Source organism: Syngnathoides biaculeatus, chromosome 16 (genome assembly GCF_019802595.1).
Source record: "Syngnathoides biaculeatus isolate LvHL_M chromosome 16, ASM1980259v1, whole genome shotgun sequence".
NCBI lineage: Eukaryota > Metazoa > Chordata > Actinopteri > Syngnathiformes > Syngnathidae > Syngnathoides > Syngnathoides biaculeatus.
In genome coordinates this window covers 25,042,896-25,063,922 of record NC_084655.1, presented here as the reverse complement: position 1 = coordinate 25,063,922, position 21,027 = coordinate 25,042,896, and the positions used below count along the sequence as shown (strand labels likewise).

Below are 21,027 nucleotides of genomic sequence, written 5' to 3'. Positions count from 1 at the left end.
CGGAGGACGGCAACGTGCTGAGCGAATGACAGGCAACTTCTTTTTCTTTATTGACTTCATCGGGACGGAAAGCAGCTCGCTAATCAAGACAAAGTCCAGAACTAAGACGGCGGAAGATGACAAAGATAAACGGCCACACGCAGGAAGTTGAGAAAAGTCAAGCCCAGCCCCAAAAAGAGCGCACCAGACGCGGCGAGCGCATTCGGAGGCGGAGTTGAGCGCGTTTGGCTTTTTTCAAAAAGGAAAGTCTGTAAAAACGTCCCGTCGGCCGCTTCCTCCCGAGTCGACGCCGGTGCGGCGAAGATCAAAGCGGGCGGGCCCCGTCAAATCAGGACGCTGGACACCGGAACGCAAGCCGACCGCCCGCTTTTGGGCACCGGGATGGGCTCGTCATCTGCGGACAAAGCGGAAAGCTGCGTGTCGGCGCCTGCGCGAGGAGGCGTGCGGCCCGCCCGTTAGCGCTCACCTGCCGCTCGGAAGTTGTCGGCTCGGTGGCGGTCGCGCTCGATGAAGAGGGCGGCGGCCAGGAAGAAAGCTCCGCCCCCAACCGCCACAAAGGAGCAGAGAAGCAGAGAAAGTTGCAGCGAGCGAAACTGCCACAAGAACGAGTCCGTCTTCCTCAGAGAGTCCGAAACCTGAAACCGCGCATCATCATCATCATCATCATCCAAATAGGACACTTGCAAACCTCAACTTTCACGTCAGCAAGCCTTTTGTGACCGAAAGGGGTTTCCAAACAATGGACCGATATTACAAGATAATAATTCAGTTTGCCCTAATACGTTTTTTTAAAGCATGAAAGTGTTTGAAATTGGCCAAATAATGGCTCGTAGATGACGTTTTCAAAAGCTCTTTGAAATGAATGACTCCCTATGAGCATGAGCTGCACTCCATCGTCCAAAGTGCGAGGGAGCAGAACTTCCTGCGGCTTATCAAAACTTTCAAGCTGACAACTTATCAGTATACTGCCGAAATCCGCCAGTTGACGACGACCATTTATTGATTATCAAAAGAGTTGTGGATCAATTTGACGAGTTCTTCAATCGCTGATTGCTGCGCTAAACTTTGATTGAGGGAGTCCTCCCCTCCATCTACAAACGAGATCCGTTCCGCGGAAGCCGCATTTCACCGTTAAAGTCAAAATGGAGGTCTTTGTATAAAAGAGACGTGCTTAGCATTACTGCGCTTAGCTCGTGCGAAGGAAGCGAGCGCACGTCAACTTCCTCCTCAGCGTCGTCGTCGTCGTCGGGGGGGGGCTCTCTTCTTTTGGGCCATAAAGTGTAAAAAGGTGGGCGAAAAGACAAAAAAGTGGTGCCGGTGCACAAACACACGTGACACACAAATGGCGGAGCAGACACGGGCGTCGTAAAGTTGAAAGGTTGTACGCCGAGGACATTTTTATCTGACCAAAGAATCAAATAAATCCATCGATTCTGGAGATATCGGCTAGCCACGCGTACGTACCACGCCGATGAGGTACGGGCTTCCCGCGTCCCCCAGCAGGTGCGAGACGACGATCTGCAGAGCCTCGGCGGTGGAGCGTCGCGTGGGAACCACCACGTACTGACAAACGAGCGCAAGCACGAGCAGACGTGAGGGGGGCGGGGGCGGGGCCGGGGACGGCGGCGCCGCCGCGACGCGACCTCGCTCACCAGCAGAATGTCGGCGACGATGGCCCAGTTCATGGAGAGGAAGGTCTCACCCAGGAAAATGAACACCTGTGCACACGGGGCACACTCGCCGCATCAGAACGAGCGGAATCGTTTTGGCGGCGGGCTCCACTCACGTATGTGGCGACGGCGCTGGCCTGGGCGAAGACGATGGCCAGGTAGAGGAAGGGCGCGGCCAGCAGCAGGCCGGCGGCGCACACCAGCGGGTCGGCGCGCGGCGTCCGAGTCCGGAGGAGCCGGCTGGCCCGTACGCCGCCGGCCACGCCCAGCACGCCCGTCACGCACGTTACGGCGCCGAAAATCAGACTGGCGAACAAGCACAAACGCCCATCAGGTCGCTCCGAGGAAATCCGCAAAAATCCAAAAGTTCTGAGCGGCAAAATCCAAGCAAGCGCCAATCAACGTGTTGCTCGCTCACGGCAGTCCGTGGCGTTCAATCATTTCATTTCATTTCATTTCATTTCATACGTTGGCGTCCCTGTACGGTCTTGGGCTTTATCGTCGTCAGTCACACGCCAACATTTCCGAGCCATATTTGAAAGGTTTCTTTCTGCTTTCGATGCTCGACTCGAGCGCCGAGTTTTAAAAAGGTGCCGCGGTTCTTCTCCGAGCCAGAGGTGTGGCCACGGCCGCTATTGGCCAGGACGACACGGCGTGGCGTTTCCTCAGCGCAATTGGCTTCGCTTTCCGTAACAAGGAACAGAGCAGCGACCGTGTCGGCTTTGACAAAAACGATCTATTGCGAAAATGTAGACCGGAAGGACTCGTCAAGTCAAAGTCAGGCGTGAGCGGCGTCTGACCCGTTTGGCCGCTCACCTGTCCGAGGACGAGCACTGAGCCTCCACGCACGGCGCTCGCTCGCCTGTAAACATGGCCGCCCTGAAGAGGAAGGTGGGCGCCCACAGAGCCAGCGAGCCGGTGACGAAGGCCACGGCCGTGAAGCCCAGCGTGGACAGCACGAAGCTGGCGCTGGGGGGGGGTGTCAGAAACAGAAAGAGAGCGGCTTCGCTTTTCAAGTGCGACTCGACGACGGCGGCGGGGGGGGGGTTGGCGCTTACTTCCTGCTCAGCGCTCGCAGATCCTCGATCCAGCCGCTCCGCCGGAGCTGATGTTGGGGCCGAGCTTCCACGGCGCCCCGTTTTGGCTCCTGGACGACCAGGACCAGAAGCAGCACGGCGAGCAGACCCAACGCCGGCGTCACCTGCCGCCGGGGTCGGGAAGAGGCACTTGAAACTCACGTGGAATAATAGCGCAACTTTTAAAAGCTTGACTCAAACCGTCGATCTTTACACACAAAAAATAACGTTGCTGCATGAAGCCTGCTAAGGTGGAATTTACCTCAAGTCTCACCGTGTCAACATCAATTTGGAATTTGGAAAGATACGTTTTTGCTCGAGACACATGACAAGTGTCAGCCTTAGGAGGAGAAAATGCTCTGGAAACAAAACATTTTTCCAAAGTAACTACTTTCGATCCCGGCCCCGCATCTCAAAAAAACACCCATTCACTGAAGTCGCTAAATTGTCCGTAGGTGTGAACGTGAACGGTCGTTTGCTTCAATTGGCCGGCGACCAGTTCAGGGCGCCCGAAGAGATCTGGGACGGACACGCCCGTGACGCGCGACGCGCACGAGGAGAAGCGAGACGGAAGATGAATGAATGAACCGGAGGACAATTGTCAATTTACAAAAGTCACGTGGAATTTCATGAATGAAATGGAAGACGTCTGCATCTGCTCTGTCACCAAAGCGTACAATTAGCGACTGCCCTCGCTCGCACGCACGCACGCACGTACGCAGACGCACCCGCAGAGCCCAGTGCCAGTCCTTGGATACGTTGCTGACTTGCGAGCCCACGATGTAGCCCAGACCGCTGCGGACAGAAGGACGAGACGCCGAAGGTGACGGCCGAGCTTGCGGGCAGCCGCGCCGGCGCCGGCGCGCCTACCTGCCCACGGGGATGGCGAAGTAGAAGACGGAGAGCATGTCGGTGCGGCTCTCCTTGACGTAGAGGTCGGCGATGACGGTGGGCGCGATGGTGGAGTAGCTGGCCTCGCCCACGCCCACCAGGCCGCGCGTCAGCAGCAGCGCCCAGAAGTGCTGAAAGCAAAAGGAAACAGACTCGCGCTCACCGCCCGCGCCATCGCCATCGCCTCTCACCCGCACCCTGCATCCCGCTCACCTCCTTGGGCGTGTACGAGCTGGCGAGCGTGACCACCGACCAGAAAGCGATGCCGCCGCTCATGATCAACTTCCTGTTGTAGCGGTCGCCCAGGTAACCGAAGAGCGGCGCCAGGAACATGTAACTGCAGATGAAGACTGGAGACGGGGCGGGAAGTGAGGTCAGTGGACAAAATGCGCCCAGTCGTGGCCGCCATTTTGGCTGAGATTTCGCATCACGGCAGGTGGGCAACGAGAACTGGCTCGCGCTTAAATGAGCACCGGCGCCCTCCTTCGAACTCGCAGTACGAGGCCGCGTTTGATTAGCCGTCGATGTCGACTTCAGCCATTTGTGCTTCGGAAGTGGGAAATGATCCCTAACTTGGCCGTCGTGAAAAATAATCACGGGAAAATAGAGAGCATATATAGATGTATATATTCTTTTTTTTTTTTTTTTTTTTTTTTTTTTTTTTTTAAATCTGCGATGCCCTGAACCTGCAAAACGAGATTAGCTCATTTAGCATTTAGCCAAGTTGACTTTTCCCACTGTTCAGATCGCGGCGTCATCTTCGCATCGCCACATCCAAGACGGCGGCACCCTCGACAAACACGTCCGAGCGAACGGCGCCATCTCACCCGTCTGGAGCAAACCCGATTTGCTGTCATCGATTCCAAAGTAACTCTCGATGTCAGGAAGAACACCTGGCGGAGCAACGACACGGTCAGGTCGGAGCGGGCCGCGCGTTGGCGGGCGCGGGCACGGCCGCGTACCTGCGACGGTGAACCTGTCCATGTAGTTGAGCAGGTTGACGTAGCACAGAATCAAGACGGTCAGCACGGCCCGGGTGGGCGTCACGCCACTGCTGGGCTCCTCCGCCCGCGTCGCGTCGCACTCTTCCTCTTCCTCTTCCTCCTCCTCCTGCGCCGCGTCGCAGAGGAACGGCACGTCGTCTGACGCGGGCCCATCCGAAGACATGGCGGCCGCTGAGGACGACGACGACAACGGGAAATCAGCACGGCCACGTCCTCCGTCCGCCGAAACCTTTTGAGCGGGCCGAACGCCTCGTGGCCCGACCATCATTTCGATTTTGGACCAATTGCTAACTCAACTACCTTTGGGACTCTTTTCTTTTCTTTTCTTTTCTCAAACGACTAGTAAGCCGGTGGAAAGACTGAGAAAGACTATGAGAGCAACTGTCTTACTAGTGGCATTTTTTTCCCCTCACTACTAGTTTCAGTTTTGGTTCCTCTTAATGACCTTGTGAGTTCTTCTTACACTTTTTTTTTTTTTAACGGGACTTGTTTGAAAATAGCTTGGATTCCAACTACATTTTCAGCAAGACAAAAAGACATTTTGGCAAAAACCTAAATCTTTCTTGGGAATCTTTAAATCAATTGATAATAGTTCATTTTGACAGTACACTAATACAACTTCAAATGTCATAGATCTCGAGCTCAAAGTCCACGCACTAGTACACTCTTCGCCCTCAGTAGAAAGTCATCTTTTTTTCCTCATGTCTTGGGAGAAATATGACTTGTCGACGTTACTTTAGTAAAAAAAGTGTAATCGTGTATTAGCAGTGTGAATGGTGAGGCCAAAGAATTTCCTGTGCGGCAGCACCTGTACCTAATAAGGTGGCCTGAAGGCGTGGCTTCTTGAGGGAACCAATCGACGAGTGGCATTAGAGGTGGGCGTAACCGCATTTGACAGGCTGACGGCTGTCAATCATCGGCTTCAACAGCAGCTCATTTGCTTGGAAAAAACAAAACGAAAAAAATGAAGTCATCTTTGCTTTTCTTTATTGTCAACCTACACACCTTATTAAATGACAATAATTGCCGATTATATGTATGTATTTGTAGGAAGAAGTCCTTCAGACTCTTCCTCTGTTACATGTTCAATAGGTTCAAGTTAGCGGAGCCGACGTTTTGAAATATTGGCAATTAGAGCGAGTCCGACGAGGAGACTGAGGAAAAACGTACGAGAAAGTGAACATAAATGGGAATGAATGTTTCAAATGCTTACTATTGTTTTCTCGTTTTTAAAATACACACTTGTTTACCTCCAATCAGACTTTTGCCGTCTTCTTAAAGTGTTAAACAGGTCGCGGTCATTCTGCCTTCTTTTCTTCTCTTCTCTTCTTGTCTTGTCCCACGACGACGCTCGCGGCCTTTTCGAGAATTTTCCGGCGAACGTAAAAGCTCACAAACGACATTTGGTTGCTGCCGCCATGTCACTTGTCTGACTTCCGCTGCTCACCTCACGTGACGCCACATCACGTGTCTGCGTGACCAATCCGGTGATGAGCTGACATTTTGTGACTTTGGAACCGACGAGCGGTACGGCGCATAGGTGAAGCCAGTCGGCCGCCATCTTGGTACTCCCAAAACGCGTGGCGACCATCTTAAACAGGTTGGATTGCGGCGGGCTTTTTCCTCAATGAAGTTTGGCATGTACAATTAAAACTGGTCGTGCGAGCTTGACGTTTTTCACTTCTGCTAACATGAAGGAATTTTAATTCGACTTGCTAAAGTGCAAAGGTAAGACATAGAACACAAGAAAGCTTGCATATGACCTCAGTGACATGTTAACTTTTCCCAAAATACGCCATCATCAGAACATAGCAAAAAAAAACGAATTTTGTCGTTAAAAAAAAAAAAAAAGACATTTTAATTCAATCATCGATATATTTTTGGAAATAAGGACTGGCGATGGGAAAATAAACTAAAATCAGATTCAATTTGCAGAGTTCTGTATTATGAAATTCATCAAAAATTTCACAGAAATTGTGCTTTCTTGCTCATCCAGTGGTGAAGTTTGGGAAAATATCGCCTAATATCGCTTTTTGAACAGTGAACAACAACCGTAAACAAAACTTTGTTCACGTGAATTAAGCTCATCATCAGAAAATGAAAATAAAATTTAAAAAAAAAATGTCACAAACCCCATCAGTGCCAAAGTAAATCTATCTAAACGACGGAACTGAGAATGCGGGTGGCGGTACGCACGGTGAGCAGACGGTCGGGGCCTATAGGGTCGGCTCTTCTCAGTCACCTGACAATTTGTCCGCGTGAGCGACGGGACCCGGGAGGAGGCGTTAAAAGGAGGAGTCTAATTCCATTTTTGATCGTCATTTATTATCTTAGTCGTTGACTACAATGTGGAAAAAAGAAAGAGGAGGCAGTTTGTTTCGAATCCGGCGTGACGAGCCAGCGCTTTTCACTTCTTCTTGTTCTCCTTGCAGGCGACCACGTAGCGCTGAGCCACGTTGAGAGGCGGCGAGTATCCGTCGGCGTACGACGTGTCCTCAAACAGCACCGAGTAGTCGTCCTGCGGCTGCGCGATCGACAATCACAGAGACGCGTCGAGTTCACTTTGCGCTCTTCCGCGTTAGCTTGTCGTTGCGCCACAGACAGACCTCAGCGAGCGCTCACTATGAGGTCCGAAAGCCAAAGCGTGCGGACAGTCGGCCGAAAAAAAGCTGCCGGCAGCGTTGCGCACTCACCCTGTGCGGAGGGGCGTGGATGAGGGCCCGGTAGAAGCAGGTGGTCTGCGGGTAGAGGGCCAGCACCAGCTGGTCCTTGGCGAAGAGCGCCTCCGGGTCCGTCTCGGGGTTGGCCTTCCACTGCGGCAACGGGATGATGCGGCGCCGGCTCAGCGTGTGGCGCCTGAAGCCGCGCACGCAGGAAGTGACATCAGCTCCCGACCCCATTCCCAAAAGCCACTTCCCGCCTGTCAGATACTCACTCTTTGCCCTCTTCGTCGATGTCGTCCACTTCGTACCTGAAAGAAGTCGCGGGTGCAAATTGGGTTCCCGTACCTCCATTTTGGGTCCAGTCATGCGGGTAAATGGGAAGAAATTCTCAACGGTGCTACTCGTGCCCTCGATCGAAATATTCACACGCGCGCAACCGTTTTTGGAGTCGTGTGGAAGGAGCTGAGCCCGTTTGGTCTTCCCGATAGCTGCCGAGTCCGAAGCCAAAATGAAAATCCACAAACTCAAAACGGACCCAATCCGAGGAGCGTTTACTTGTTGGCGGCGTGGTTGTAGCTGACGACTTCGGCCAGGATCCACTGCTCGTCGCCGTCCACCGCCTTGACCCGGGCCGCCACCTTGTCGCCCTGCTTGGCCACGTAGTCGCCGCTGGCGGGCGTGGCCCCGCACAGAGGGGGCGGGCTGCAAAGAGACACGCCTCTTTCACATCCCTCTCTCATACATTGCAATCATCACAACAACAAAAAAATGGACAATTCACACAACGGTGGACGAAACCGTCCCCTTGCCGAGCTGCTCGCGGGAGCCAATCGAAGCTAACTTGGGGCGAAAGCCAGACCACACCCTGAACTGCTCGCCAATTACTCACATATTGATGGCGTGGGAACCGAACCCCCGCTGAGTCATCCGCTACACCATTCGCGACAAATCCAATTAGCTCAACATCTTTTAACATATACCTACTTGTAGTCATATGTGGATATGCAAATTAATCAGGACATGTTGGTTTCATAAACATCAGAGGCATTTCTTTGATCTCCCCTTTTACAATTTAGGCAGTCTAATTCCCCTTTGAATATACTTCACTTGTTGTGCCATTTTACAGTAAACCTCAACTGGGAGCAACAAACAAACAAACAAACTTGAAGCAAGCAAGCACACTTTGCCCCTTCTTTGGAGAAGTGCGTGAGCCAGATTGAGGAAAATGTGTGTAGAACAACAACAATATTTGGATACTTAGTGCAAATATGTGTTTAAAGCATGTGCGAGCTGTATAAAAATGTTTTTGTGGTTCTCTATCCAGACAATTTTGGATGATACGTACGGCTCTACAGTATGTTGTTGTTTTCCTTTCGGCTTGTCCCTTTCGGGGTCGCCACAGCGTATCATCTCAGATGAACGCATACATATGTTTGGCTCAATTTTTTTTTTTTTTTTTTTACGCCGGACGCCCTTCCTGACGCAAACCTTCTCAGGGAGTGGAGGCCCCAGTGGGATACGAACACACAACCCCTGGTTTACCAAACCAGTGCTCTAACCGCTGAGCTACGGGGCCTCCCGTACGGCTCTACAGTATGGCACCAATAAATAACTCAAGTAGAAAAAAAAAAAAAAAAAAACCCGTGGGCGGGGCAGCACCTCTCGCCGGGTTTGCCGATCCACAGCGGCAGAGTCATGGCCGACTGCTGGAGGAGCGTCATGAGCACGCCGCGCCGCATGGTCTTCCTGGGGGGGTCGCTGTCGCTATAGACGCCCGCGATCTTGGCGGCTGCAACAGACAAAAGTGGCGAGCGGTGACGGGAGGGGCGGGGCGGGGCGGGGCCGCACGTAGCCGCGTACGCACCGATCCTTCGCTCCTCCAACAGCGACTTGATCTCGGCGATTTTGTCCAGAGCGCGCCGAAGGATCCTGGACACGGCACAAATGCTGGCGGTTACCACGGCAACAGCACAGCCATCGACCATTAGGACAACACTTAGTAGTTGTCTGCTACCGAAGCGGCAAGCGCGGACTCACCCGCACTCGGCCTCCGCGTCCGCCTTGGCGGTGGTGTAAAGTCCTCTCAGCTTGGTGCGGTAGTACGGCGACGCTGCGGACGGACGGACGGACGGACGTCAGTCACGCCAAAAGCGAGCGACGGAGCTCACGGGGAGGAAAACAGCAAACTGACTTTTGTTCTCACTCTGCATCCTCTCGTGGGTTTTGTGGATGTTGAGCAGGTTGTGTTCGCTGCGGGAGCGCTCCTCCTGAAATCCAAGCACAGCCGTCGGATAACGCCGCATCCCCGCGTGTGCGCGATGACATCACGCCGGCCGACCTGCGTGTGTTTGATGAGCTGATGGAGTTCGGTCAGCAGCTCGGCGATCTTTGTGTCCGCCGACATCTTCCCAGGTTGACTGAAAACAGCAGCGCGTTACATCCTGGTCACCGTCACACATTACAGTCGCACGGAATGAACCAGCATATTAATATGCACGCACGCCCGGACTATCTATTACGCCGGTCGACGCCCAGAATCGGTCGTCGGGCATTGTCGAGGCGCCGCTTGACTAACAAACTGGTGTTAGCGCACAAAATGATTTGATGGCGCTGACCTCATTTACAATGCAGTTGAAACAGGAAACTGCAGACTGCAGTTCAGATTCGAACCCACAACATCACAACGGTCAGAGGGATGTGCTTTTTACATAAGATATGAATCACTGGTGAAAATAAACTCCGACTATCTTCTTCTTTTCCTCATCTCGTGCATTTTGTTCCTCTCTCAGACCCGTAGTGTCCTCATGTCCTCCCTCACAAAGCGGGACACCGTCAAACATTCCAGCAACACGAAGATTCACAACAATAACACACGCTACAAATGACGTCGGCAAGGTGCTTCATTCGCCGCGGCAAGAACGTATGGAATTAGTCGACATCCACAGCCAAAAAATGTCATTCCAGCAAAATGATTCAAAGCGACATACGGACAACAACTGACCCTTCCAAATGTGTTTTGTCCACGTGCTAGCGCGTTAGCTCGGTCTTTGGATACTTCCGGTTTCGTCTTCTTCGTCGTCTCCTTTTTCCTCCCGACGGAAATTCGGAACTGCAGCGCGCTTGTCAGCAACGGCGCCATCTGTTGGACGCCAACACACAACAGAAGTAAATCCCCCCCCCCCCCCTCATTTTACGGTTGTTTTTTTTTTTTTTTGGTTTTTAGCTGCGCTGAAGACCAACAACCTGCCATCAAGTGGGAGGGCGCGCGATTTGGGAATTGCATCCATTGTGTCACAGTATGATTGCGAAATGCCCCCCTCCCCCCCAATCCCTCCCGCCGCAAAAGGCTTTATCTGGCGTTATCTCGTGTGACCTGCTCTCGAGAACTGCAGCTGTGACCCACAAACATTGAGGGTCATCGTGGGGCGGCGGCAACATAAAAAAACAACAACACGTAATGAGGTCACGCGCGATAAAACGAGCAGAAAACATGTGAGCAAAGTGCACTTGGAAAATAGGATTGCGCAGGTGTGACGGATGCGGACTCGCAAACACGGTCCAAAGTAAATCCGTTGTCAAAATATGAAATTCATCCATGTCTGAAAATCGTACTTGCACTCTTCCCGGCAACTGAATGTGTACTTTGTGTACTTGGTATGGAGAGGCGGAGTGCACAAATAAATAAGTGCAGTCGTTCGGCTCAAGTGGAAAAGAAAGCATGGATGGAAACGTGCATCCCTTTGTGAGGATAAGCGGCTCGGAGAATGGAACGGAATCTATCTCAATGTCACCCATTGCGACGTTTGGCAATAAATCCTCATTTGTGGATGAAAAACGGCGTTCGCCGAAACGACAACCGAGCCGGCCGGGAACAAAAAGATCTTCCCGACCTTTGGGCTCCTTCCCAACTTTGGAAATGCTCGATGGGCTTCAAGTCTGGAGCACGTTTGCCCGACATTTCTGAACGATTTTGCTTTCGTGGTCGTTTGTACAAGTTCCAAACTATTCAACCAAGTCAAAGAAATGTGTTTTTTTTTTTTTTTTTTTTTTTTTTTTGGAGCGCATGAGAATCTACAACCGGTACGGATTTGTTTTTGCCGTCGTACGCGTGACTCCTTAGTCTCGACCCGCAGAATGATGCAACGGCGGGAGGAGCCGGAAACTTTCCACAAAAACAGACGGGGGGGGGGGGGCGCCATAAAAGCGCAGGATGGGCCGACACGCAGGCACACAGCGAGCCAGCCGCCATCATGAGTCACGTGGACGTCAACAACTTGAAGCCCAGCAACTTCGAGGAGCAGTACTACGACCAGTACGAGTACTACAACCTCAGTGACAAGTACGCAGGTGGGTCGCAACGACGGGTACTCGTCGTCGTCACGTTTGGCCGGCGACCGGACCGGACCGCGACTCAAAGTCGGCCGGGATAGGCTTCGGCGGAGAGGCTGACCGATTTGCTTGTCCTTGTCGTGTTGCCGTGGTGATGATCCGGTCAGTGGGGGCGTCGCGCAAGGGGCGCACCAAGAAGGAGGCCAGCGACAACACCAACCGGCCCAGCCCCACCGGCCACGAGCGCAAAGTCGCTGAGAAACTGCACAACAGCGAGCAGAAGAACAAAAGCAAAGCCTGAACCCAAAAGGTCGGCTCGCTCACTTGCTTGTTCTTTTTTTTTTTTTTCTTCCTTTTCTGCCGTCTGCATCGGATGAGCCCAAAGGGGACAAAAGAAAAAGCTGCTGTCGACCGCGACTCACACCCGGACGCTCACGTCAGTGGGCCGCGCCTCTTAAAAGCACGTCAATACAAAAATATGGCTGCATGCTCTTGCCACTTTGATCTTGTCCCAGCATACACAAAATGACACTTTATAAAACTGCTCTTTTTCTGGAAAATCTCGTGTCGTTTTTTTGCACTCAAGGCACTTGCATTTATTTGAGTGAAAAATGCGGGCCACCGTATTGCAAGGTCTCGGCGGATCGGAAGGCGTCGCTCCCCAAGTCGTCTTCCCGACCCCCCCACCCCCGCGCGCAAAAAAAAAAATATATATATATATATATATATATATATATAAAATGAAAAGTGCACTCAGTACTCGATATCGGCGAGTACTCGTAGTGGCGTCCCGGGCACCGAGAATGAAACGATTTGATGTCGTGGCGGTCTTGAACTCGCGCGTCAAGTCAAGGCCGGACTTGACGCGAGAGCGGAACCCGTTTTGTGGGTCCGCGGGACCAGACCGGCGACGACCCGTGCGGGAGCGATGACGCCGTCCCGCCCGACCGGCGAGAACGTTCGTGTGCTTACTTGATGGATTTTGCAATAAAAGCTTCAAAAAGAAAATAAACGTGACCACACTGCCCTCTGTTGGCCTGACAGCGAACTGACTGACGCGTTGTCGCGCATCGACTACCGGAGACAAAATTCCACACTTGGCCGACAAAGCTGATTCCGATCCTGATTCTGATCTTTTGTGATGACGCGAAGGAAACCCGATCAGAGCAAACGTCGTCCAAAAAAGGGGAACGTTTAGGCTTTGTTTTTCTCGAGTTCACGTATGTGATGCCATATTTCTATGAAATAAATGATGTGCTGTGCATGTATTTAACTTTTGCGCGCAGAGGCGGGGGAAAAAAAAAAAAACAAACAAAATTCAGCTCATGTCAATAATAACCGTCTTTAGAGTGGTTTTCCGGTTTTCCCCCTTTGGTCACGTGATTTTCCGCCTGTCGCCGAACTCTGCTGGGAAAGCGGCGGCGCCCCCTTCGGGTCTGGAAGGAGACGGCGCCTCAATTCAAAGCTTGGCCGATCATTTCCCAGCATGCCGACACGCGACCTTTTCAAAGGCAACTCGAAAAAGTTCATCTAATGAAGTGGGACCAACCACGCGTAGTTTTTGGTGCCTGTTTCGCAAACTTGATGAAGAGATATGCCACATTCAATATGGCGGACGAGCCTACGCGTATCAAGGCGGTCTCGAGTGAGCCGTCTCCGTTTGGTCGCCGTGCAGCCGACGTCAGACGTCTGCAATGACGCGAAACGTTGCGGACGTTCTTCCTGCAGCAGGCGGCGGGGGCGGGGCTTAGCGCCGAGCGAGCGTGCACTTGTCACTTGGCTGGGGGGGGGGGGGGGCGGGGGCGAAGGCTGACGGAGGCTGCGGCATCCGACGGACAACGAGCGTCGAGCGAGCGAGACGGCCGCCTGTGATGTAGACCGGCTGCCTGCCTGCCTGCCCCCCGTCCCGTCCCGTCCCGTCCCATCCTGCCCTTCTTCCTGACCCCCCCTCCCCCCTCCCCCCACCCATGCACCATGCCGGCGGGGATGAAGCCGCTCGAGAAGTTCCTCAAGAAGCAGACGAGCGCGCTCAGCCGAGCCGGAGGAGGACCGGGAGGAGCGGGGGGAGGACCGGGAGGAGCGGACAAGGCCGGCGGGGGGAGCGCGGCGGCGTCGCGGCGAAGGGCCAGCTTGTCCCGCGTCGTCCCCTTTTTCAGGGAGCCCTCACCGGAGGGGGGGCAGGCCCGCGACGTCTTCAGGTAAGCGGGCCACGGGGGCGCGCGTGAAACGGGAGGGGTGGGGGGCTGCGGGGGTCGACGTCGTTACGCAACCGCCGCACGGAGTACAATGACGTCACGAGCATCCTTTCGCAGGAGCCTGAAAACGTTTCCCAACATCAATAATGCCAGGATTCTCACCGATGACGCAAATAAATTCATGCAGGTGATTTGCTTTGAGTCTTGTCCGCACAATTGCAGTTGGGATATGAAATTATTAGGGATATCATTTCAATTGTAATTGGAAAGAAAGCGAGAAACAACCGGATCCAAATATTTGTCATTTTCCAAAAGTTGACTTAGCGCGCACGCACGTTGGCCGTGTTGAAATCAGGTCCAGTTCAAGGCTCCCGACGTCACAGGCTAGGCCCCGCCTCTTAAAGGCAGACGCCCAAAACAAACACTAGCGTACCTGATCACGAAAGGTGGCCATTTTCTGATTGCGCCTTTGCAATTGACTCCAGCGGTTCTGACACGTCGTTCTGAAATCTGCAAATCCGCCACATGAATGAGTTGCTTTCCGTCATTACAAAGAAAAAGATTCTTTTGCGGGCACGCCGGCCACCTTGAGGCGAGGCGAGGCGAGGCGAGGGCAACGATCGCCTCTCTCCAAAGGTGACCCGTATTTCCCGCAGCCCCGACAGCGAGGACGCCGCCCCCTGGCCGGCGGCCGCCGCGTCGCTCAACGGTTCGGCCCGCGGCGACGCGCGCAGTCCGTCCTTGTCCAGCGACGAGCAGAGTTCCGACGCCAGCCTGGCCGCCGAGAGCGCCGGGGGGGTCTGCGTTCACGCCGACACGCCCGAAAACCTGATGCTCGCCGTGCTGGACAGCGTGGCGGGGAAACGTTACGTCAACTGCACAGGTGACTACAAAAAAAAGCCAGCACGGATGCACCTACTTTTCATTCATCTTCCAAATTTGTCCAAAACGCTGTACAGTAATTGCTTACGGATGCCATAGGATGGAAGTACTTTTGTCGAAATGAAGCTCCTCAACTCACTTCGACAGTAAAACATCGTCAAATGTAAGCGAAGCAAATAGATCAGTTGGTTGGATGGTTGAAAAAAAACTTCAAATAGACAAATAGAAGTCTGTGAATGTTGAACCGTGACTACGCTGGATGTTGGAGTCTGTTGAGGAGCTTCAAGTCCTTCTTTGCTCCCACCGATTGCAAACCTTTTGGGGGTCTGGTGGATTTTCTCTGCCCCGAAGGCAAAGGAAAAACCGTTGGCTCAAGTCCACGTAGCAAATGTGGAAAAAGATTCTTCGCAATTCAAGACACATAATAAAAAGTCATCGCGGTCGCGCTAAAGCCAGCCGAGACGTTTGCTCAAACGTCGGCGTCACGCGAAGCAGTTCAAGATGGCGGCCGCGAGGGCTCGTTTTCAGCAAGCCTGCGCCGCTTCCCGCTGACACCCGATTGGATGCCCATCCTCTCGCCATCCGCGTGGCAACCGTCTGCGGAGAGGCGGGCTCGGGCGCCCAATATATACATCGATTTTTTTTTTTTTACATGATTTGACTTGCTTATCCTCACGAGGGCCAATCGCGGGGCACCGATTTCATGTTTTTGGGATGTGGGAGGAAAGCCACGCGGGCACCTCCCACATTTGGATTCTATTTATAATTGGTCTTTTTTTTTTTTTTTTTTTGGGGGGGGGGGGGGCGTGTAGAAACATTGCTGGATGACTTCATGTTGACTCATCCCATCTTCCTGACGGCCGACACCTTCCAGCAAGTTCTCCTGCGGCAGTATCCTCCCCTCGCGATCCGACACGTCTCGACGCCCCCGCGGAGAATTTTGCTTTCGTCTTCCTTGACGTCACGCCCAGGTTCTGTCGGATCGCGGGCGAGGCGGGGGAGGGGGAGGAGCCGGAATCGGGAAGGCGGGGTCGGCCGCACGCCGAGGCGGCGGCGCGCGACGGCGTCCGCAGGAAGCGCGCCGTGCTCGGCGTGGCCTTCCGCTACCTGGAGACGTACCGAGAACTGCTGCAGGAGGAGGGAGACAAATTCCCCAAGGTGACAACGCGCCACGACGACAACAACACAAAGATGGACACCGCAACACTGTTTTTGCGTGTCTGTGCAGGAGTTGTACGTGTGCGCTCTCCAGGAGCTGAGTCGACATCCGGACCTGGTGGACGACGTGGTCAAACTGGAACGCTGGACCCAAATGTTGCGCTGCCCGTACGCGCCGCCCCCCCCCCCACACACACACACACAAACGGACGCACGCACGATGACGGGCGCACGCGTGTCTGTGTGTCGTCAGTGTCGACGAGGAGAAGGAGAAGGAGAGCCGCAGGAAGCGGGTGCGACCGCTCTTCCGACATTTCCGGCGAATCGACGCCTGCCTGCAGCCCAGGGAGGCATTCAGGGGCTCCGACGAGAGTACGGCGTTTGCCGGTCAGCGGCGGGCTGCGCGGCGCGGCGCGGTCCACTCGCGACGATCCAATCAGGGAACAAGACAAAATCATTCAAATGAATCTCACCAAGCTCGAAAATGCTTAATTGGCCGTTTAGGCCGCCTTACTACAGAAATACGTTTGTTTGGGGTTTTTTTTTTTTTTTCTTTCCGAAACCAGTCCAAGTCTAACGGGCGTCAATTACGAGCAGGTATTCCCCAGACGCGGTGGGGCCAGCGACGTGGGCCTCATTACGAAGGCGTCGGGCGGATCCGAGCGCCGTCAGTCACGCCACCGAAGCGTTCAAAACTGTGACATTCCCCATCCGGAAAGTGAGAGACACCCTAGGAAAGGCAGAGAATTCCATGCAGCAAATGGAGATTGCGAACGTCGGTTCGGCGGTTGGCCGTGGCCGTCGCCGTCCTCGGCCTCCCGCCGCTGACGCTCCAAATGCAGCCCGCCAAGGCGTGCGCTGAGCTGACGGCCGCCGTGCGCCTTTGCCAGTTTTCTGCAGGGTTTACACGCCGGACCACTCGTACGTGACCATCCGCAGCCGGCTGTCGTGCCGCGTGGGCGACATCCTGGCGCTGGTGCGGGAGAAGCTGCAGTACAGCGACGAGCGGCCGCTGGCGCCCGGGAAGCTCCTCCTGGTCGCCGTCACGTCGGCCGGAGGTCCGTAAGCGCCGCCGTCGCCCTCTTTTTAGCCGCGTGGCGTGGTCACGAGCGCGCCCTGGCGTGTGCGCAGAGAAGGCGGTGTTCCGGCCCAGCGACGAGGCCGTCTTCACCACGCTTGGCGTCAACACGCACCTGTTCACCTGCCAACCCGACGAGCTCGAGTCCCTGGTCGGTACCCGCGTGTGTCGCTCACGAATGACGGCGCCGTTGATCTCAAATCGGGGTTCCCGTCAAAATGAGAGGAAAAGAGAATTCACTTTCATGTTTTAGTGCAGCAAACTTTTGCCACAGCTTCTTCGTGTCCGTCCTGTCGGAGGACTCGTTTTCTCAGCTAGCTTAATGCTAACATGTACTCCGAAATGGATACAATGCCTCGTGAAAATGTCCTTCCAGATCTTCCAAAAACTGCTCCGCGACTGACACTAACCGTGAGAGTTTTCTGCCCCCGGCCAATTTCTTTCGTAGTGTTGCCAATGTCGCCGTCGGACGACGTGCGGATCTTCACTGAGTAAAGTGAGGTTAAGCTGACCCCGGAAATGTTCTTTCTCGCGCTCTTGTTTGGGCGAGCGACCCCGATTCCTCATAATTACCGTTCGCGTGAATTTATTGAGGCGGGTATTTCATTGCAAGGATGGCCTCCGCTCGCCGCAACTCTCGGTAATCACGATCCTTCCTCTACCCGAGCGGGGCGACGTTTTGGACGAGGAGAAATGCGGACGGCGGGCCTTTACTGACGAGTTGCAAACGTGCGTTTTGGAAGTTTTGAAAGCGGGAACCGGCGGCCCGCGTCCGAAACGGTGACCTCCAAATGTTAACCCTAACCCCCTGTTGCCAGAGGTTGTTACACTTGTGATGTCACTTCCTGTCCCGTCAGCTTCCTCTTCCCGAGGAGATCCACTGGACGCCCGGAGACAGCAAACTTCACGACATGTCGGCGGAGGAAGTTGCCAACCAGCTGGTGGCCTTCGACTGGGAGCTCTTCAGCTGCGTGCACGAGGTCGGCGCGAAACGGGCCGGCGTTCGGCGCCGCTTACGGTCGGCCTTACCTTGCGGCGCCCCCCCCCAGGTGGAGTTTGTGTGCTACGTGTTCCACGGCGAGCAGTCCCGCTGGCGCCCCCTCAACCTGGAGCTGGTACTGCAGCGCTGCAGCGAGGTGCAGCACTGGGTCGCCACGGAGACGTTGCAGTGCCACTCGCTGCCCAAACGGGTTCAGCTGCTCAGAAAGTTCATCAAGATCGCGGCGCTGTGAGTGAGGAAAAAAGAAATAGAAGAAACAAAAAAACGAGTGCGTCCGTTATCCATCGTTCAAGCTGTCTGCGCGCGTGTCCCCTCAGCCTTGCGTAATAAGAACTCAGCCATCCGCGGCATTCATCCACAAATTCCTTCATGCGTTCATCCGCAGTAGATTTGTACACATAGAGTGCGCGCGTGTGTGTTTCAGCTGCAAACAACAGCAGGACCTGCTGTCCTTCCTGGCTGTGCTCCTGGGCTTGGACAACCCGGCGCTCAGCAGACTGAGGCTCACCTGGGAGGTAACACGCAGGCGAGCGGGGCGGGGGGGTCCTCGGGATTAGCGGCGAGCCGTCGCCGTCCTTAGCTAGCCGGAATGCCGGACGTGGCCGACCGCAGCGGCGCGTTTCCCGTTCCGGAGGTGGGACCGACCGATGGCGGTTTTGGACTGAATTAGCGACGAGCCAAACATTTTGTGAGATAAGTTAACAAGTTAACATCTCGTTTTGTGTGTCAGGGTCTCCCCGGAAAGTTCCGGAAACAGTTCCAGCAGTTTGAAAGCATCACTGTGAGTTAGCGGAGTTTTCTTTTGTTTTGACGCCTTCTGATTGCCCTCCGCCTAACCCTTGCATGATCATCATCACGTTTTGCCTCCACTAGGATCCTTCTCGAAACCACAAGTCGTACAGAGACCTGATCAGCGGTCTGACGCCGCCACTCATCCCCTTCACGCCGCTGTTGCTCAAAGGCAATAAACGAAGGAACGCGCGCAGGCACGCGGACGCCGGACCGTTGTAACTAACCACGTCTGCGCCTCTGTCTGCAGATTTGACTTTTCTCCACGAAAGTTGTAAAACTTTTCACGGTCAACTGGTCAACTTCGACAAGATGGTAACCGTTTTCCCGGGGAGGCGACGCGACGGCCATTTTGAACCAGATCAGTGATGAGAATTTGTTTTCGCAGCACAAAGTTGCCGAGATGGTGCGAAGCGTCCGCAGATACCGCAGCGGGCAACTGGGTAAGGTGCCCCTGCCCACGCGCAAGCTAAAGCTAGCGTGAGCTAACGCCGTGTTCTCCCTCCCGGTAGTCACGGATACGGAAACGTCGCCATCCCATCTGCAGACCAAAGCGTACGTGAGGCAGCTGCACGTCATCGACAACCAGAATTTGCTCTTTGAGCTTTCCTGCAAACTGGAACCCCGAGACGGGTAGAACCCCCCCACCCCACCCCACCTCCCGAAAACTAAACAAACGGAAAAAAAAAAGAGCAATGTGAAGACCCCCCCCCCCCCCGCCCCCATCATCATCTTCATCTCTTCGACGAGCTTGGCAGCCATCTGAAATGTATTTTTGGGCTCCCCCCACCGTCCTCCTTGTCGTTCATTCCTTTCCTCACTTTTTGCTTTTCCTTTCCTCACTTCCCCTTTTCACCTTTCACCTTTTAACCCCCCCCCCCCCCCCAAGGAAAACCGTCGTGACTCTTTTCCGCCGAAGCACTTTGACGACCCTCAGGGCTCCGAGGTTTTGTTTACTTCTTGTTCGCTTGTCTTGCGATGACTTCTCATCATGATTATGATTATGGTATTGCTGTTCTAATTCTTACGATTATAATCAGAATTGTTTTTTTTTTTTTTTTTTTTTTAACAAGTTTTATCTCCTGCCATGTTTCAGAAAGCCAGTCTCTGGGCTACTAGCAGCTAGCATGGCAGCCGGCGCGGCGTCAGCTGATTGCTAGCCCCGGCAACAGAAACGCTAAGCTAACGCTAGCCGAGGCCAGAAGTCGTTTATGGGAACGGGGACGGCTGCTCCGCTCACGGCTAACGCCAACGCTAGGTCGGCATTTTCAGGTCGGAAGCCACCCGAAATGTTTTCCTGTCCCACCCGGATTGAGGCGGAAGCTGGACTTTTACATTGAAGGGCGCAAGCCCGAGTGAGTCCAACCCCGCAGGGGTGTCAAACTCATTTGAGTTCAGGGGCCACAGTAACCCCGATTTGGGCTCCGGTGGGCACCACGAAACCAAAACCAAAAAAAAAAAAAAAACCCACTCGTTGTTGGAAATCGTATGAGTAACGTGCAATATGTCGACAAAAACCATTTGGAGTAGAATTACGAAATCCGTCGTCTTTCTTTGAGGTGCAACTTGGCGATGAGAGTGGAGGGAGCGCCTCGGAGCATTTATAAAACTTAATTACTTGACATATGCATACGCTCCGGCGGGCACCAAGGGTCCGTTGCATTGAGAAACGGCAGCGAATCCGTTCTCACCCCCCACCCCCGCGAGGGCCGTGGGTTTGACACCCCTGCCTTTTTCACTCCGGCGGAGACGTTTGTGTAAATAGCCGCCGTGTAAATACGGAGAGCAAACGGACGCAAAATCTATTTTCCCTAAAAGTGTCCGGCTTGCTTTTCTTTTGTCATTTTGACTTTGTGTCAGTTGGACACAGCGGGGAGCTACCTAGCTAGTTAGCGCCCAGCCGGACCGCGTCGTCGTCGTCGAGACCACAACGAGGCCGTTAGCCAGCCCGCTAGCGAGCCCGTCCCGAGGCCTCAGCGGAAATTGAGTGAAGTGGATTTGCGAGTCGGGTATTTTTCAAACTGGATTCTTTGTAATGTGATTTTTCTGCAATTTTTTTCTCCAGCCGCTCAAATAAAAAATACAAAATCTGACATGAGGCGGCGTGCGACCGCTCTTTTCACTCCGCGAGAATGTCAGTCGAATCCAGGTCGCATTTTTGTGCTATTGGCTGCTGAGCAGTGAAGCCTTTCATCCAAACGTTGACAATATTTAGGGAAGGAACATTTTGTACATACGGGAAGCGCCGGAGCCAATCCCGGCTGTCATCGGGCAGGAGGCGAGACACACCCA

General features: G+C 53.9%; 4 protein-coding genes across 8 annotated transcripts; 2 read left to right on the top strand and 2 right to left on the bottom strand.

The window, feature by feature from the left end:
* Positions 1-15: 15 nt before the first annotated feature.
* Positions 16-6,129, bottom strand: spns1 (SPNS lysolipid transporter 1, lysophospholipid). Its single transcript, XM_061846755.1, has 14 exons — positions 5,892-6,129; positions 5,456-5,581; positions 4,600-4,812; positions 4,465-4,530; positions 3,851-3,987; positions 3,617-3,768; positions 3,475-3,541; positions 2,729-2,871; positions 2,487-2,639; positions 1,787-1,976; positions 1,653-1,718; positions 1,465-1,563; positions 467-635; positions 16-394 (listed from the first exon to the last, which is right to left on the bottom strand). The coding sequence occupies exons 3-14, from the start codon at positions 4,802-4,804 to the stop codon at positions 324-326; spliced, it is 1,518 nt and encodes a 505-aa protein (XP_061702739.1). The 5' UTR covers positions 4,805-4,812; positions 5,456-5,581; positions 5,892-6,129; the 3' UTR covers positions 16-323.
* An 821-nt stretch (positions 6,130-6,950) lies between these two features.
* On the bottom strand, positions 6,951-14,297 carry sgf29 (SAGA complex associated factor 29). 4 transcript variants are annotated; one of them, XM_061846072.1, is made up of 11 exons: positions 14,262-14,297; positions 10,292-10,443; positions 9,643-9,721; positions 9,496-9,571; positions 9,342-9,414; positions 9,169-9,233; positions 8,964-9,093; positions 7,860-8,006; positions 7,577-7,612; positions 7,335-7,497; positions 6,951-7,165 (listed from the first exon to the last, which is right to left on the bottom strand). In XM_061846072.1, exons 1-11 carry the CDS (start codon positions 14,280-14,282, stop codon positions 7,049-7,051), a joined length of 1,059 nt encoding a protein of 352 aa, XP_061702056.1. In that variant the 5' UTR covers positions 14,283-14,297; the 3' UTR covers positions 6,951-7,048. The 4 variants fall into 4 exon arrangements, with proteins under 4 accessions (XP_061702056.1, XP_061702057.1, XP_061702059.1 ...); XM_061846073.1 differs by lacking the exon at positions 14,262-14,297 and having other exon boundaries at positions 9,169-9,251; positions 10,292-10,482; XM_061846075.1 differs by lacking the exon at positions 14,262-14,297 and having other exon boundaries at positions 9,169-9,251; positions 10,306-10,479.
* nupr1b (nuclear protein 1b) lies at positions 11,495-12,303 on the top strand. The gene is made up of 2 exons (XM_061846381.1): positions 11,495-11,651; positions 11,801-12,303. The coding sequence occupies exons 1-2, from the start codon at positions 11,555-11,557 to the stop codon at positions 11,932-11,934; spliced, it is 231 nt and encodes a 76-aa protein (XP_061702365.1). The 5' UTR covers positions 11,495-11,554; the 3' UTR covers positions 11,935-12,303.
* rapgefl1 (Rap guanine nucleotide exchange factor (GEF)-like 1) lies at positions 12,366-20,909 on the top strand. 2 transcript variants are annotated; one of them, XM_061846070.1, is made up of 17 exons: positions 12,366-13,831; positions 14,485-14,711; positions 15,523-15,601; positions 15,682-15,868; positions 15,939-16,036; positions 16,122-16,255; positions 16,759-16,926; positions 17,000-17,097; positions 17,804-17,926; positions 17,996-18,174; positions 18,371-18,461; positions 18,677-18,727; positions 18,820-18,907; positions 18,986-19,050; positions 19,124-19,178; positions 19,248-19,368; positions 19,625-20,909. In XM_061846070.1, the coding sequence occupies exons 1-17, from the start codon at positions 13,608-13,610 to the stop codon at positions 19,728-19,730; spliced, it is 2,094 nt and encodes a 697-aa protein (XP_061702054.1). In that variant the 5' UTR covers positions 12,366-13,607; the 3' UTR covers positions 19,731-20,909. The 2 variants fall into 2 exon arrangements, with proteins under 2 accessions (XP_061702054.1, XP_061702055.1); XM_061846071.1 differs by having other exon boundaries at positions 12,367-13,831; positions 16,122-16,240; positions 19,625-20,908.
* The last annotated feature ends 118 nt before the right edge of the window (positions 20,910-21,027 follow it).

Excerpts from the sequence above, each read along its gene's own strand:
- spns1 (XM_061846755.1), bottom strand. The coding sequence starts at position 4,804 with ATGTCTTCGGATGGGCCCGCGTCAGACGACGTGCCGTTCCTCTGCGAC. Across the intron at positions 3,542-3,616 it reads TTCGCCATCCCCGTGGGCAG|CGGTCTGGGCTACATCGTGG; the intron begins GTAGGCGCGCCG and ends TTCTGTCCGCAG. Across the intron at positions 1,564-1,652 it reads TCGTCGCCGACATTCTGCTG|TACGTGGTGGTTCCCACGCG; the intron begins GTGAGCGAGGTC and ends CTCGTTTGTCAG.
- nupr1b (XM_061846381.1), top strand. The coding sequence starts at position 11,555 with ATGAGTCACGTGGACGTCAACAACTTGAAGCCCAGCAACTTCGAGGAG. Across the intron at positions 11,652-11,800 it reads CCTCAGTGACAAGTACGCAG|TGGGGGCGTCGCGCAAGGGG; the intron begins GTGGGTCGCAAC and ends TGATCCGGTCAG.
- rapgefl1 (XM_061846070.1), top strand. The coding sequence starts at position 13,608 with ATGCCGGCGGGGATGAAGCCGCTCGAGAAGTTCCTCAAGAAGCAGACG. Across the intron at positions 14,712-15,522 it reads ACGTTACGTCAACTGCACAG|AAACATTGCTGGATGACTTC; the intron begins GTGACTACAAAA and ends GGGGGCGTGTAG. Across the intron at positions 17,927-17,995 it reads TCTTCAGCTGCGTGCACGAG|GTGGAGTTTGTGTGCTACGT; the intron begins GTCGGCGCGAAA and ends GCCCCCCCCCAG.
- sgf29 (XM_061846072.1), bottom strand. The coding sequence starts at position 14,282 with ATGGCCACCTTTCGTGATCAG. Across the intron at positions 10,444-14,261 it reads TGGCCACCTTTCGTGATCAG|ATGGCGCCGTTGCTGACAAG; the intron begins GTACGCTAGTGT and ends GGCGTCCAACAG. Across the intron at positions 7,498-7,576 it reads ATCGACGAAGAGGGCAAAGA|GCGCCACACGCTGAGCCGGC; the intron begins GTGAGTATCTGA and ends GCGCGGCTTCAG.